Source organism: Aquarana catesbeiana, linkage group LG05 (genome assembly GCF_042186555.1).
Source record: "Aquarana catesbeiana isolate 2022-GZ linkage group LG05, ASM4218655v1, whole genome shotgun sequence".
Classification (NCBI taxonomy): Eukaryota; Metazoa; Chordata; class Amphibia; order Anura; family Ranidae; genus Aquarana; species Aquarana catesbeiana.
The window spans coordinates 512,968,366-512,984,726 of NC_133328.1; the positions used below are offsets into that span (position 1 = coordinate 512,968,366).

The window sequence follows — 16,361 nt, forward strand, 5'->3', positions numbered from 1 at the left end:
CATTTGTTGCTTATATAGCGCTGCACTCTTTTCTATGCCTATTTACTTGGAGTTTTTGTATTGGATTTTTTAGGGCTGGCAGCTTGTTGTATTTTATGATATTTTATACTCAATTTTATTTTTTTCACATATCGATTTTCTAGTGCAGCATTAGCCTATCTGTTTTTTTTTTGCTAAAATACATAGATAATAGCTGAGCAATTTAAGCACATCTGACAATGTAAAATGCTTTTGTTTCAATCCTCTACCTGCCATCTTTGCTGGACAGCTTGGGTTGTTAAAGAAAGTTGAAAAGCAGATCTACTAGCAGGATCAACAGGTAATAAACTGTTACAGGGGGGTATTCAGAAAAGAAGACTGCTCTTGTAATGGTACTGATAGACTGTATCATATATATCATTTTTATTTTGGCCATAGTTACACTTTAAGTGTGTTTTCTGTTGAAACTACTTTCTTCAAGACAAGGGGAAACTTCAGCTGAAGTATGCAGGTAATGGACTGTTTACTCACATTGCCTGTTTCGTTCTAAAGTTCAGCAGCACATGCATATGGGGGGAGGAATAGGAAGGTTTGGCTTCTTAACCTTAAGGATAATCAGGGAACTGCAGCAGAAAGTCACTTCAAGTTGTATTACACAGTACGGTGATTTCTGCACATATGACCCTAAACCTTTTCTGTAGCATAGTCAGGTCGATCCCAGGAAGGACCTCCATTGTTGTGACTACTTTCAATATGATTAACTCTGGATTGTTTTGACTAAGTATAGAATTTCAGTGTAGTCATTGCTGACCTTAAGTATCTCACTCAAGCAATATAAAAAATCTTTAAATAGAAGAGTAGATCAGCTGGAAGTAATGTACCTTCTCAATTTGAATGTTCTAAATGTTTGGTAGCGTTAAAGTACATACAATGATTACATGTTTGTGCTTTTATCGTGTTTCTCTAAAACTCCAGATTTATCCATTGCAATTTGTCTCATGGCATACATACAATTTTAATATGTATAGACAGTATAGCAAATTATTGTATTTAATCCATTTTTTAATTCTTAAGAAAAACTGGCTTCTATTGCCAGGATATCTAAATGCATTCCTTGTCTAAATCTTATTATAGGTATTTATATAGCAGCAATTTACAGGGTGATTTACATACTGTACATTTACATCAGTTCCTGCCCTCAAGGAGCTTACAATCTAATGTCCTGTCTTAACATGCATACACACATATTGGGTGAATTTAGACAGGATACAATTAACCTATCAGCATGTCCTGCTTTATGAGAGTAAGCCATGTAAACCACATGCAGATAGTATCCTAGCTGGGATTCAGTACTATCTTGCATGCATGCACATATTGGAACCAATACAGACAGGGGCCAATTAAAGTGGTTGTAAACCTTTCCATTTTCCTAGTGATGTGAGTGACCTCGGGTGATACACAGAGAAGAAACAAATACTCCTACATAAGTTGTGCCTGATTATCTGCAGTCTTCTCTTCTCTACATCTATTCAAAGTGGAGCGTTTATAAAGCTTGCCCAACTGTCAGGAAAAAAAAGGGGACGAGAGCTGAAGTAACACTTTGCAGAGCTTAGGGAGGAGAGGTCTGAGAGCTGATTGGAGGGAAGAGGCACCCCCCTCCACTCAGCACACAGGAGCAGAGCTGCTGCAGGATGTCAGTCTGCTGCAGATCCCTCTCCCGTCACCATTTTTCTCTTGGTGTCCGGGAAAACTTGTCACAAGTGAGTCATGCTGACAGCAGAGGAACAAAGCAGCAGACAGAAATGACACAGTTCTCTGGATTCAGACATATACACACTAGATATACTTTGTTCATGGCTATGAAGTGTAGAAGGAAACCTATGCAAGCATAGAGAGGACATGCAAATTTAATTCCTCTAGTAAACTGACAACTCCAGTACTGCAAGGCAGAAGTGCTAACTACTAAACCACTGTTAACTTTTAAATAAAAAAGCCTGTAGAGATTTCAGTGCTTATAGCATATTTAGATGAAATTCTCAATAGGGATGCTGTCAGCAATAAAAACCTTACAGTAATTCAGAGCCATCCCTAGATATCCAAAACACAAAAGAGAGGTTTTTTACTTTAGTTCCACTTAACCTTGTTTATTTTTGAGCCATGTATATGGGTGTAAATGTTTTTACCATCACCCATCAGGATTCAGCAAGTGCTCCATGATGCTTGATGAAGAGTATATTTCTGACAGAAGCATAGTAGACAGGGGCATCATTCTTGCTGAACCAGCCGCATTTCAGTCAGCCCATGGCCAGCTGTAGTATTGACTGCAAACTTTGTTCTGTCAATTGGCTTAACCAAGAAGACCCCACCCTCTCAGAGTACTATAGTAAAAACTGACAGGACACTCCAGACATAAAACCCAGAGTGCAGAGACATGTATCATTTCTAAGATTAGTCACTTTAAATGTCCCAGGCAGGACATATCTACTACCTGCAGCGTGTGCTAAGTTATGAAAGTCTTCCAGCTAGTGTAAGCTTGATGTCCATGGAGGTTTCTTTTGGACTGTACAGTTATTTGTGTATTCCTCATTACAGAGAATGAAAAGTTTGGCTCAATGACCGAGTCAGGTGGGTGTAACTGGAAATTCTGATGTCAGTCACTTAGAGATATAAGTCAACATGCTATTCATTTTACAAGAATATCACTTCTGTGTGGAGTTGGTTTACATCATTGTCCCTGCAAATACTCCTAAGCCTCAAATTTGGCTGCACTGATACCTGTAATATAGTAACCACAGGGTACTATCACTGCTATATTTCCTGGGATACTTGTTTACCACCAGACAGTTGCTGTGCTTTCCAGACAATATAGCCATCACACAATCACACAGAATACCAGCAGTAGTTATCCAGTAAAATGTATCACCTAGTGATATACAAATATCAATAACAATAGCAAGAGTTATGTTAAGAACAAAGTTGCAGGCTGTTAGGCCATTCTATGTATATTATGCCTGCAAAACCTGCTGTTAAGAAATATTACATAGCAATATTGTTTAATGCATTCTGTTATAACCTTATTCATGAGGGTTTTCTGGGCCTATCCTATATTGTTTTGTGTTCGATTTGGCTCTTTCTTTGTAAGCAGTAGTGGTATTCTTGCAGTTAAGTGAAGGTGGAAGGAAATACCCAGTCACAAATACTAATAGCCCCAATAATTGCTATACAGAGGGTTATGATTATGTGACAGATTTCTATAATTGCCAAAATTCCAAATCCTGATGCAAACTTGACTCTGCCCTAAATTCACCCAAAACAAGTCTCAGTGAACACTATTGCTCCAGTTCAACCCAAAACAGTGTCACATAAAGCTTGATATTTCCAATACCTAAGGCATGTGCAGTGCATACATCATAGCTTACCTGAAAATTATGTAGCCAACCAATCTGCCATAACTGCATGAACAACAAATGAGTAGTTGGGTTAAAGTATAAAGTAAAGGATTATAACGCCTAAACATTTTTTACCTTGATGCAATTTTTTGCATTAACGTAAAAAAATGTTTAGGCATCAGTATTGTTCCCTCACCCCCTCCTTTTTACTTACCTGGGCCCTCATTCGATCCAGCGTTGTGTCCATCTGCAGCTCTACTCTCCCCTTACTTCCTGGTCTCACAAACTTTGTTGAGGCAGCGGGAGCCATTGGCTGCTGTCAATCAAAGACAGTGACAAGGGAGCATGGGGCGTGTGTCTATAGATGCAGACAGTGAGGCTTGGGAGAGGGCCTGCATGAGTGCCCCCATAGATAGCCCCTTCCCCTTGAGTACTCATCAGGAGGGGACCTGAAAAGAGGAGGTTCAAGTCATTCAATCAGGTAAAGGCGGCTCTGTGGACTCTCAGTATCCGCTATAGTGTTCTGTTCCCTGCTCGTCTGCGGGTTCAGGATGGGGAGACTGTTTGATTCTTCACTTCTCCACTTCTAGGCATCTGCCTGGCTTGATACTCTGCCTCCCCACCACTGATTCAGTTATCTGTGAGTTCATATCACCCTGCTTGCTGTTCCGTTGCTCTTACTGGTCCTCACAGTTTTGCTGATGTTCACTGTAAGGCTTTGCTTTTCTGCAGTGCAGTATGCCAACTGGAGTTGGTTTCTCTTGCACCTGTTGTGCATTTCATGTTTAAACCATTGCAACTCAAGTTTTGTGCACTACGGAGGACTAATTAAAAAAGAAATGGACTGCACCCACTGTGGACACCACTTTTCTTGCACCAAATAATCAATCTACTGTGTGTGGGTTTTTTTTTTAGGCATTCCCTCCTTTAAGGAATTAGCTGATAGGCATTTGGAGACTCTTTTGAAATCTTCCTTTGCTCTGGCAAGCCTAGCCTTTGTTGACACCTTATCCGTTGCCCAGACTATAGCAAACTGGGCTGGATAATTCAATAGTGGACTGTTTCCTAATATAGATCTATTCTGTCTGCAAGTTTACAGCTCTTGGTTAGCTCACCCGGCTTAAGAATGGTGCCTTTTGTATATGTTCTTTAAAGATGAGCTACTGTTTGGAAAAATGTGCGGTCTGTTCACCCCCTCCAGGCGTCGTCTATTTAATGTCCATACTTTTGTGGCAGACACCCTAAACTAAGCAAATCAGACCTGATCAGAATCCCTAACAATGAAGGTTCACTTCCACTTCAGGAGGTGTAAGAACATCAATTTACATTTGCTCCAGCTTGGTACAAAGACAACCTGGCTTTAATTTTAGGAAAGGTACAGAGTCTCAATTGCTGTCCTCTGTCTGTTCCTTTCTACCTGTTTTTATTTGTTGCTTTCCAAAAAGCAGACTGTTTTTCTATACCTCCTAGCAGCTTACAGTCACAAGGGGTGGTCATCTCTTTTTGTTTTAGGTCCAAATACAAGGACTTTCTAAGTCCTACAAATGGACCTGTGGCAGTTTATAGGGATGCATGTCCCATCACACCCATCAAACATCCTATTCATATTACTGCAGTACCTGGACTCCTAGTTGGTCTTCTGCTTTATCTATTCACACTTTAATGTAGGCTTTACATTAAAGAAAAAAGTTATAACACTCTGTGGTGCTATGTCATTAGATTCTTAATCACACCTTGGACATTCATATCCCAGGAAACCATGCCCAAATGCTAATGCTCACACTTTGGTTTGTATTGCACAGGGTATCTGGGTCTAATCCTGACCTCATGCTTAATCACATCTCCAGGATGACATTTTGTCTATCGCTAACCCTATGTTCGTGAACATACTCTCATTGGTAGCCTTTGGTTTGCTCTCTATGAGAAATTCTCTCGGGGTTTGCTGCAGTCCTTTGGGACAGCCAATGGCCAGGTTTATTCACTCAGGGTCACTGAAACGCTACTCCTGGACCCCTTTATACCCAGATCTCCCTGGCCTACAATCCTCACACTCTGTCCTGAGTTTTGATATACCCTTCCTCCCTCAAGGATTGCCAAGTTGCCTGTGTTATGAGCTGAGAAGTCATCCTGCTCATGTCCCCTCAAAGACCTGGTCATTTGGTACTTGTCAACTCCATTTTCCGGCTTAGTACTGGTAAAGAGCACATTGCCCCTGTTCTCAGTACTCCCCTTGTGTATTTGTTTCCTCTCCACATAGGGTCCGTAGCTGTCCCGACACTTGCTTGCCTCTCTCACCAAACATCTTCAGTATGACTGCTATACAGATTCTCATCCAGAAAACTCCCAGCATCTCTTAAAATGGTTGTAAACCTAGTTACACTACTTTTACCTACAGGTAAGCCTATAATAAGGCTTACTTGTAGGTACTGGAAAGATCTCCTAAACCTTCTTGGTTTAGGAGATATTTACCATATACGCTTGCGCCAACATTATTGGCACATGCACACTGAAGAATGGGCACAATCGTGCCGTTTTTAAAGGGCCCGTGCTGTGACTGGCGGGTCCCGCAGGAGTGATGTCATGCGACTCAGGCCAGTCACAGAACCGGAGTCCACGGCTCCGGAAGGAAGAGCGGTGAAGATGGATGTGGCCACCAGCGGGGACAGCGAAGACATCACGGGCTTTGTTTCCAGGTAAGTGCAACATAATGGGCTAGTATGTGGTGCATACTAGCCCATTATGCATTTATTTTGCAGAGGAAAAAAGAGGAAGTAAAACCCATCAGGGTTTACTTCCTCTTTAATTCTCTGATATTCACCAGTTAGGCAAATGCCAACCTATAGGTTGGGTGCCCCTATTTTCTGGGGGTATGCTAATCACTGCCCCCTTACTCTGCAAATCTATATTGTGAGGTGGTTCCCACGTAGTGTGATGATAGGGAACCCATGCTAAAAATAGCTGCCTTTCCTCATTCTGCAACTTAATATGTTTAGTATTCGCAAAACACCTTCGTACCCTGCAAGTCTTGGTTAGGCCCTGCATATCCTCTTCCTAACACCTTTGCTTTCACACTTTTTGCTTCCTTTTACAAGAAGTTGGTCTTTGTCAACAGTTGCATTTTTTCTATACCCCCCTGGGGAATTCCTTAGGTGCTCTTGCCCCGAAAAAAAACCTGCCCTTTGTGTTCAAAGGGGTTATTCCCCTAATAGGGTTTCTGTCATTAAGGGTCCTCCTTCTCTACAATGCTCCTGGCAGCTGTGGTCCTGCTTGAGCACGCCTAGTTTTCTTCCTGGGGAGCCCTCTCTTTTTAATGTGCTAGGATCAAAGTATCCTGGAGGCCAGTCTTTTGTGCTTCTCTGGGGCTCTTCTTATCACCTGAGGTAATATATTTCTTCCTCAATGCTTTGAAGGCATATCAAAACAATTATGATTCATCTTATGGGTGAGGTCAGAGTTGTTATCAAAATCTGCCTCTTGTGTATTTCCTTTTGAAAACTGAACCCTCTTCCATTCCTTACTGAGTTGTCATTCTGTGTTATTCCCCTTCCTCTTCTGGCTGAGTGGTTATTTTGCTTTTTTTTATTTATTGTTGTACTAGGGCTTCTGCCCTTAGGGATCAAGTTCCTCCTTCCCTATTTGAGTCTATTCCCCATTCTCCCATGTTTGGGTTCTTGAATTTTTTAAAGGCATCTAGCATCTGTCCGTCTCACATTTTACAGGTCTCCTACCTGTTTTTCTGTTCATTTTTTCGAAACCGTTTTTTAACAGGTGTCTATTTGAGCCCCTGCTGATTCATGCTTCGGCTTTCAGGTGTTTCCGCTGTTGGTTGCCTATTTGGGTCCATTGACCCTTGTTTTTTCCTGCGGCTCTGTTGCTGCTGTCTTTGCTGTTTTATTGTATTGTTCCAATTTGTATGCAGTAAAATAAAAAAGAACAAAAGCCAAAAGGATTATAACTACACATGATGAGGGGTGGATGATGTGAAGGGTGCTGATGACAATTCCTGAGAAGGGGGAAGGGATGTGATGTGAAGGAGGCTCAGAACGTTGATGTGAAGGGGGTGTGTATGATAAAGAGGGCTGAAAACATTCGTGTGAAGGGGGGGCCAGAGGACTCCAATGTTAGAGTGGGACTGTGATATACTGTAAGGGGGATATGTAATGTAAAGATGACTGAAGACATGGGGAGGGGGGGCTCTGTGCAAAAGACACTGATGTAAAAAGAGGGTTGGGGGGGGCATGACTGAGGACACTTGTGTAAAAGGATGGGGGGCTGTGATGTTAAAGATCTGTGTCACAGCACAAATGTGAGGTTTGGACCTTCACTGGATGAACATTTCATAGCGTGGACCTTTTAATTTTAATTCAATGCCCCTACAGTATGCCTTCTTGCGACCATGTGCATGAAGCCTTAAAAGCTGACAATCTAGTTATTTATGCAGCAAAATATTTTCATATTTCCCAAGATTGCTTTCATATTGCTGCACAAATATTCAGCTGGAATGCAACATTTCAGATATTAGTTTGATATTGTGTTTTTCGTGACATAAAAAAAAAAATAAGAATGATTTTTTGAAAAGCTAAATTATAACAAAATACATGTTTGGAATATATGTGTCAATCATGGGAAAGCGTGTGACTCAATATTTTCCTCCCTTGTGCTTGATTGACCACTGAGACAACCAGTGCTATCACATGGAGGTGAGGAAGAAGTACACAGGTTCACTTAAATTCTATCTAAAGCTAAAACATTTTTTTTTCCATTTTGAATAGGGTTATAGTGTTGGGAGGTGAGTTGTCACTGAAACAGGTGTTGGAAGATTTCCCTATAATTCTTGTTCCACTCACAATGGTCAGTGGGACAGATAGAGAGATTGGGTCTCTCCAGATGGGTCACAAACAGCAATGGCAACCTGACAGGGGTTTGACCAGTCCCCACTACAAGACTCCCACAGCTGTCTCTGAGCCAATGAGGAGAAGGTGAACAGAGAGCCGCTGCTCCCTTGCATAGTGATAGATCTTGATCATGCTCAGGTAAGTATAAGGTGGGGTCTGGGGTTGGGCTGCACTCAGAAGATTTTTTACCTTAATTTAGAAAATGCATTAAAGTGATTGTAAAGGTTTGTTTTTAAAAAAAAATAAAAAAATAACAAACATGCCTATACTTACCTCCTCTGTTTTGCACAGAGCGGCCCCGATCCTCCTTTCTGGGGTCCCCCGGTGGCGCTCCTAGCTCCTCCTCTTCATCGATTGCCCCATTCCATGGGGGCACTTGTGTGGGCGCGCTCCTGAGTCCTGCTGCTGTGTCCATTGACACAGACAGCAGGACTCAGCCCTGCCCCCCCCCCCCCCCCCCAGCTCCAGTGTCACTGGATTTGATTAACAGCAGCGGGAGCCAATGGCTCCTGCTACTATCAATCTATTCAATGAGGACCCCAGACAGTGGCTGGAGCTGCTGGGCTCATTCTCCTCGCTGGAAAGACCATGTTCAGGTAAGTAAAAGAGGGGCTCTGAGGGGGAGCTGCACAACTCCTTTTAGGGTAAAAAAAAAACCTTTCTGTTTTTGGAACCACTTTATAGAAATTTTATTTTGATGTCATAGTTTAGTGTTTGAATTCTGGCATATAATGGCAAACACAATGCATAATTTATATTTTGCTCTAACTAAATTAAAATTCATCTTTTTATTTCAGCACACAGTCATGTTAAAAAGAAGAAGAGATGGTTTAAGTCCTGCTATGCCAACAGCCGAAGAAAGAAAGCAGATATTGGCATCATTTGACTCTGTGCCATATTGAGAAAGAACAATACTTGTACTCATTGTTTTAGGTTTTATTTAATTCTCCAATACAACTCATATTTACCAGGAGATTGTACATTTTATATTAAATGTGCATAAAGCTTGCTTGGTTTATCAATTTACTTGCAATTACAGAACTAGCCATTGTATATTGTGCACATTGCAGTGCCATAAAGACTATGATGGACAAAATCCATGCTAGGCAGCACTGATCTTTTTGTTAAGTGTGTGTGGGGGGGGGGCATTTATCTAACACATTAGTGACACAAACAGAGCAAAAGCTCTGTGACAGGTCACAGGTTTACAGTATATTTGCAACCTGTGTGTCTAAGTTAAGTGGGATCAAGATCGAAAGTCCTCATACCCCTGCCGGAACACAGTGTTGATGTTACATGCCGTTTTTATATGCAGCGCTGACAGTGCATGTATTAGTGATAGAAATGGATTGTTTGGGCTTGCCTGGCACAAACAATTTATTTGAAGTGAATTAAAACCTAGAGCTACAGTGGGCTTTAATCTATTACAGTAAATACAGGAAAATGTTTTCAGCATGCATGAAAACTTGTGACATTTGTCAGTGAATGAATGTTTTTATAAACAGGCTACTTTTGGGTGTCAAATCAGTATTGGTTTCTTATGAATCTGGTATCTGTAAATGCCTATTTGGTTGCCATGGCATATTGCACTTTGCATAAAATCACAGCTCTCTCTGTTGTCTTATTTAGCAGTTTTGTTTTATGATGATGATGCAGAAGGCTTCCAGTTTCCATTGGCTAACTACACACATCTCTGTAGCGTAAGGACCTATAAACCAAATATTTGCAAATTGTATCCAGCCCGGCAGGCTTTTGCTCTATTGGTAAATATTTGCAATCGTGCATTTTAGATTTCTGCAAAATCTATTTTTCCCACCCAGCGTATTGTCAATTGAATTAGGGGAGATAGAACCACACCAGAAAATGTAATAAAATACTGTGTCAAAAGTTTACACTGCTGCTGTCCTGTTGGGACAAACCTCAATTACAAATATATCTACAAGGTGACAGCGCTGTGAAAAAACTTTTGTTTGTGGTTCCCTTTAAAGTGTTATTGTGCACAACAATTATGAATAAATATTTGTAAAAACCATCACATTTCATAAACTAACAAAATGCTAATGTGTTGCTGGGCAAAATTGGTATCACTCGAAAAGAAAAAAAACAACAATTATGTCATATAAAAATCAATATCAAAGTCCCAAAAGTGAAGTTAGGTCCCCCAAAATCCATACCAAACTAGGCCACATGCCCTCAAATTGGGGAGGAGGACTTGTGTTTGTTTATTTATACTTTTTTTTTTTTGGTTTTATTTTAATGGTTAGGGGTACTATGTACCACAACCACTGGAGTGGGGTTGTGGGGAGGATGCCCTTGTCCTCAATAACATAGGGTGGGGGAAGGTGCATGCTATTTTTCTTTTTTTTTTTTTTTTTTTTGGTGTGAAGTCCCCACTAAAATTCATACCAGACCCAAAAGATGCCAGCAGGTGGATGTAAAAATAGATGTAAACAATCTATTTTTTTCTTTGAAAAAAAAAAAAATGTGACTGAACAGATGACGCCTGTGTGAAAGGGACCAGAAAAAAAAATCTCACACTGCCATTTTGATGTAAAAGCTTGAGATTTGGCAAGAGCCAAAAATATATGTTTTGGCTTTAGAGCAGCCAGTAGCTGCATGGTTTACTTACAGAAGGCTAGTTTAGTAGAGCCTACATCAACAAGCTATTCTTCACTTCACATAGGTTCTGCTTACCCATGCCAGTCTGTGGCAGTGCAAAATCCACCTGAAGCAGGTCAAATGGAGGTCAACAACACCTGTCTAATTCTGGATGATTAGAGAAGCATCTCAAAATAATACAATCAACACAAGCTCAAAGCTCAGCCCTTTATTGTTACTGCAGAACTTGCATTAAAGCCTACAAATATGTTTCCAGGAGCTTACAGTAGATGAATGGTGGTGTATGGGAGAAAAAGAAAAGTATATTTTATTTAGTTTCATGAGCACAAACATGTATGAGATTGTTTTTGACCAGTGTTGTACATAAAATAATTTTTCATTTTACATTTTTATTACTAAATTTTCTGAAAGAAAAAGATTTTCAGTACCTAGGTTGAGCCTGGAAATATCAGCATGTGTGCCTTGCATCATTTTTTAAACCCATCAAATGGAAAAAAAATATTTTTTGGCAGATATCTATCATCTAATCTATAATCATCTATATCACATTATTGCAGGCATTATAAATTATAAAATATTTTCTATGTGTATGTACACACCAAAAAAAAAACAACTGCTATTTTTACTGCATATCCATTTATATACATTGATGTTTTCTTGTGGTCAGCCTATATAATTGTGTCTATTAGAGCTCTGTGTAATTCCACATTAGAAGCATTGTAAATACACCATAAAAAACATATAAACAGTCTTGCTGGTAGCCAGGGCTCGTTTTCTAATTTTAAAGTGGACCTCTACAAATCTGTTTACATTTTTAACATCTTTATAAATGGCAACAGTATCATTTGCATAGGCTGAGAGTATTTAGTCTGCTGCGCACAAGAGGAACCATTTTTCTCATTATTGTCCTCTCCAGTGATCAGACTGTAATATTGTAACTTTGTATCATGGTAAGAAGCTGCAGAAATGGACTGATCTGGATCAGATATTTGTGGACACAACCAAGAACAACACGATTATTGGGAATAACATGATTGTGTCATCTTTGAGCCTGTATATAAATCCATGAAATAGATGCTGGATGATGTCTTTACACAAATGGCTCCGTCCTTCTGGTGAGAAAAACAGATGAAGGCATTGCCAGGGGGAGTTTTGTGATCTTGGCGATTGGTAAGAAATACTGGCAGTTGTTACACAGTACTTAGGCTACATACACTTAACCGCTTCAATACCGGGCCAATTCTGACACTTTGCTCCTACCTGTAAAAATCATCATTTTTTTGCTAGAAAATTACATAGAACCCCCAAACATTATACATGTTTTTTTAGCAAAGATCCTAGAGAATACAATGGTGGTTGTTGCAACTTTTTATCTCACACAGTATTTGCGCAGGAATTTTTCGTACGCGTTTTTTTGGGGAAAAAACCTGCTTTGTGTTTAAAAAAAACAAAACAGTAAAGTTAGCCCAATGTTTTTGCATTTTGTGAAAGATGAAGTTACGCCAAGTAAATAGATACCTAACATGTCACGCTTCAAAATTGCGCACGCTAGTGGAAAGGCGCCAATGTTTGGTACTTAAAAATCCCCATAGGGGACGTTTGAAATTTTTTTACTGGTTACATGTTTTGAGTTACAGAGGAGGTCTAGGGCCAGAATTATTGCTCTCGCTCCAACGTTCGTGGCGATACCTCACAAGTATGGTTTGAACACTATTTTCATATGTGGGCGGGACTTACGTATGCGTTCGCTTCTACGCGCGAGCACACGGGGACAGCGGCGCTTTAAAATTTTTTTTTTTTTTTTATTGTGAATTATATTTTATTTTTTTTATTTTGACACTTTTTTGAAAAAAAAAAATTGATCACTTTTATTCCTATTACAAGGAATGTAAACATCCCTTGTAATAGCAATATGACATGTCAGGTGCTCTTAATAGTGAGATATGGGGTCAATAAGACCCCATATCTCACCACTAGGCTGGGAAGCCTGAAATAAAAAAATAAAAATAAAACGATCGCCGCTTCCCAGCCGAAGCGGCGCCATTTTTTTGAATGGAGAGACCGGGCGTGACGTCATAACATCGCGCCCGGCCTCCGACGATCATAGAGATTCCGGGGACCATCTGGTCTGCCGGAAATCTCTATGATCTACATCTGGTGCTGGCGGATCCACTCTCCGCCTCACCGATCGTAACGGTGAGTCGGAGCAAGCACCGGAGGGCGGCGGGAGGGGGGGGGACTTCCCCTCTCGCCTCCCATAGGAACGATCAAGCGGTGGAACGGCCACTATGATTGTTCCTATGGTGTAGAGATTCGCCGGCTGAAACCGACAATATCTTAATGATGTCTGTAACTACAGGCATCATTCAGATATACCTGCTCAAAGCCCAGGACGTCATATGACGTCCGTGGTATTGAAGTGGTTATGAAAAAAAATATATCAGATACAGGGTTTACTTCAAATACATGTGACTGCATCACATACAGTATTAAGGTACTGAAGGCACGGAAATCACACATACTTTTTACAAGCTTTGTAGTGTGTACATTCCTTGTCAAAGGCTTGTTTTAAACTGATGCAGCGCTACATCTGAACAGTAGAGGGCACATTTTTACTAAAGAAGGCAGCAAGTTAACTGTCAGGCTTGGTTCATACTAGATGCCGATACGGCTCCCAGCAGGGGTCCTGTGCGTCCTGGTTCACCGTTTCAGGTCCGATTTCAACCTGAAGTTCCCTCCACTGTTGAGACAAAACACAAGTTTCTTGCTGGTGTGCAATGTGGTTTTCTCTCTGTGCCACTCATAGAAAATTCCCCCTAGAACATTACAGCAAAGATTAGGAAAACAAAGTAAGACTGAATTACACTAAATGCAAACAGCACTTATTTTTGGCATGCTGAGGTGCGTTGCAGCCCATTCCTTTTGCCTAAAAGAGTGCAGCAAAGTAAAAAGAATGCATTGCATGATTTTGTGAACAGGCCCCTATGCTATGGCTACACCGTCAGCTATATCTTTCTGGATTCAAAAGCTTGTTGCAGATATCTTTATTAGCATCCCATTGATTTCAGTGGATAAAGTGGCAGTTGCAGTGCAGTTACAAATTCCAGCATTATACTCACTTGTCCCTGATCTGATAAGTCTTGCTTAGCACACCAAACAGCCTCTTCTCCATCATGCTTGTAATCGCAATGAAACTGTACAGAGCGTTTCTACTCCAGTTTAATTAATACAGAGTACAAATGCTCCATAGGACTAAATGGAGGCAGCTGAGAGCATTCACAGGCTCGCTGGAAAAAATCTAACGGGAAGCCATGTGACACCCAAAAAGTTGCACAGTCAAGGTCTCAACAGATCGGGGACTTGTGAGTTAAAAGTAAAATTGCATTAAAAGGGCAGTTACACTTTGAAGAGATTTCATCCATATAGCCCAAGCCTTAAAGGAGAATTATGGGGTTACTAAAAAAACAAACATATATACTTACCTCCATGATATAGCATCTGTATGACACTGCAGCTGTCCCACACCAGCTCTAAAGCTGGCCTTACTCTAGAAGAATTTGTTAAAAAAAAAAAAATTAGTTTTAAAAACTTTGTTCAATTTTCTTAGTAATTGTGGGGTCAAATTGACATTTGTTTTTCACCGCACTGATGAGAAAAGTCAAAGGAGCAGGATGGAAATTTTTTACAAATGATTTCCAATAGTGAATGAGGTTTTTATTAGGGAAAGTCCATTTACTCCTAAAGCTAATGTTAAAAGCTAACTTTTTGAAGTACTTTTGAATGACATTATTATCATGCCATCAAATGTACTGATGAGAATTTTCACACAAATGTTTGTATCGGCCAGCTTAAGAGCTGATAGATTCCATATCCACTGAGTAGTCCACTCCCGATCTGCTTAGCGAAGAACAGTTGTTACACCCTGCTTCTCCAATACTCACTGTGGCGACAGGCTGGGGAGAAGGCAGATATGGCTTTTAGCCATGCCCAGAAAGGCAGACTGAATCTTTCCCAAATGTGGTGTGGCTGTGTCCTGTCAGTTTATAGCATACAGTGCAGTAACTATCAGCTGATTCTGGATCACAGGAGCAAATTGGTAAATGAACTCCTGTGACCCAAAAAAGAAGTATAGTTATTAAAACGGTTTGAGGAGGGGGCTGCACACCATACATCTCAACCAGATCTTTCAGTCATGAATCCTCTTCAACTAAAAACTCGTCTAATGCCCCTCAACACATTTCAGCCCGATAGGGCTTAATCCTCCCTATCAGAATGAACCATGTCAGGGGCATGGTCTATGAGTAGAGTTCTGAGTGTTGACTAAAAGATCTGTTTGGCACGTATGATGTGCAGCCCTCTTCTTAGTGTTTGTTGATGGTACAGAGAGCAAGACATGCTCTTTTGGGGCTTCTGCACCTGGCAGCAGCATTCTGAGCTGGCGGGGGTTATATGCAGGGCTTTTGACCAGCGCTCTTTTATATGCTTTCACAAAAAAGGGTCAAATCAGAAAATATTGCCTGTTACGTATGGAAACATGCACAGGGCTTCTGCACCTGGCAGCAGCATTCTGAGCTGGCGGGGGTTATATGCAGGGCTTTTGACCAGTGCTCTTTTATATGCTTTCACAAAAAAGGGTAAAATCAGAAAACATTGCCAGCTACGTATGGAAACATGCATTAGTGAAAATGCGATAATGCATGCACAAGTGTAAAAGGGCAGTTATGGCACAGGCTGCCTATCAGACATTTGCCCCCCTTTTTTATTTGTGATCACAATTTTATTGTATGCTGGTTTTTATGTAAATAAATACCCGATTTATTTTTGATCTGCACCATTTTAGAGCCTTCTTCCTTTTTTCCATATCCTTTCCATCATGAGCCTGCTTGATCCATCCATCCGGCCATCATTGGCCCATTGGTCGGCTCTTTTGCTGTAATCGTATTGGGAGAATTGCTGATTCCAGAAGATATCAGTGTCTGTTCCAGTCCCTTTGCTGAACACTCCAGGATACATGGAATCGTTCCTGCTTCACTGAGATTTTCGCTATCCATGCCTGTTTGATCTGGTATCGCTGACATCCAGGTCCACTGGTTCTGGTAAGAGTACCCATTCACTTTCCTTTGTGATATTTGGTGTCAAGATTACACCTGGTGTTCCTGACTTCTGGTATCAAGATCAATTCCAGTTAGCTGTGCCTTTGGCCCCTACATGAACATTTCTCACTTGTGGTTTGCATACCACTCTTTGGGACTGACCCATTTGTGATTCACCACGTATTTTGTTGTTTATTTTGGACTTATTCACTTTTGATTGTATTCCCCTTTCATATGTTCTTTACATGTTGTATTTATTCACCTTGCTTTCTAGCACTGTTTTTTCACTAGCGCTACATTTCTACCCACTTCCATACCTTTCATTAAACTGTTGGGAATAGCCTATTTTTAATGAAAATCTCAATAAAAGTTAGGTTTTAAACCCA

The 16,361-nt window shown here is 40.6% G+C and overlaps 1 protein-coding gene across 2 annotated transcripts in view; it reads left to right on the forward strand.

Moving 5' to 3' along the window:
• Positions 1 to 9,272, forward strand: part of CHCHD7 (coiled-coil-helix-coiled-coil-helix domain containing 7) — a 47,121-nt gene extending 37,849 nt beyond the window's left edge. For both annotated transcript variants that reach the window (XM_073631651.1, XM_073631652.1), the window contains one exon: positions 9,061 to 9,272. In XM_073631651.1, coding sequence (XP_073487752.1) covers positions 9,061 to 9,165 — 105 coding nt within the window. In that variant the 3' untranslated portion in view covers positions 9,166 to 9,272. The remainder of the gene's footprint in view (positions 1 to 9,060) is intronic.
• The last annotated feature ends 7,089 nt before the right edge of the window (positions 9,273 to 16,361 follow it).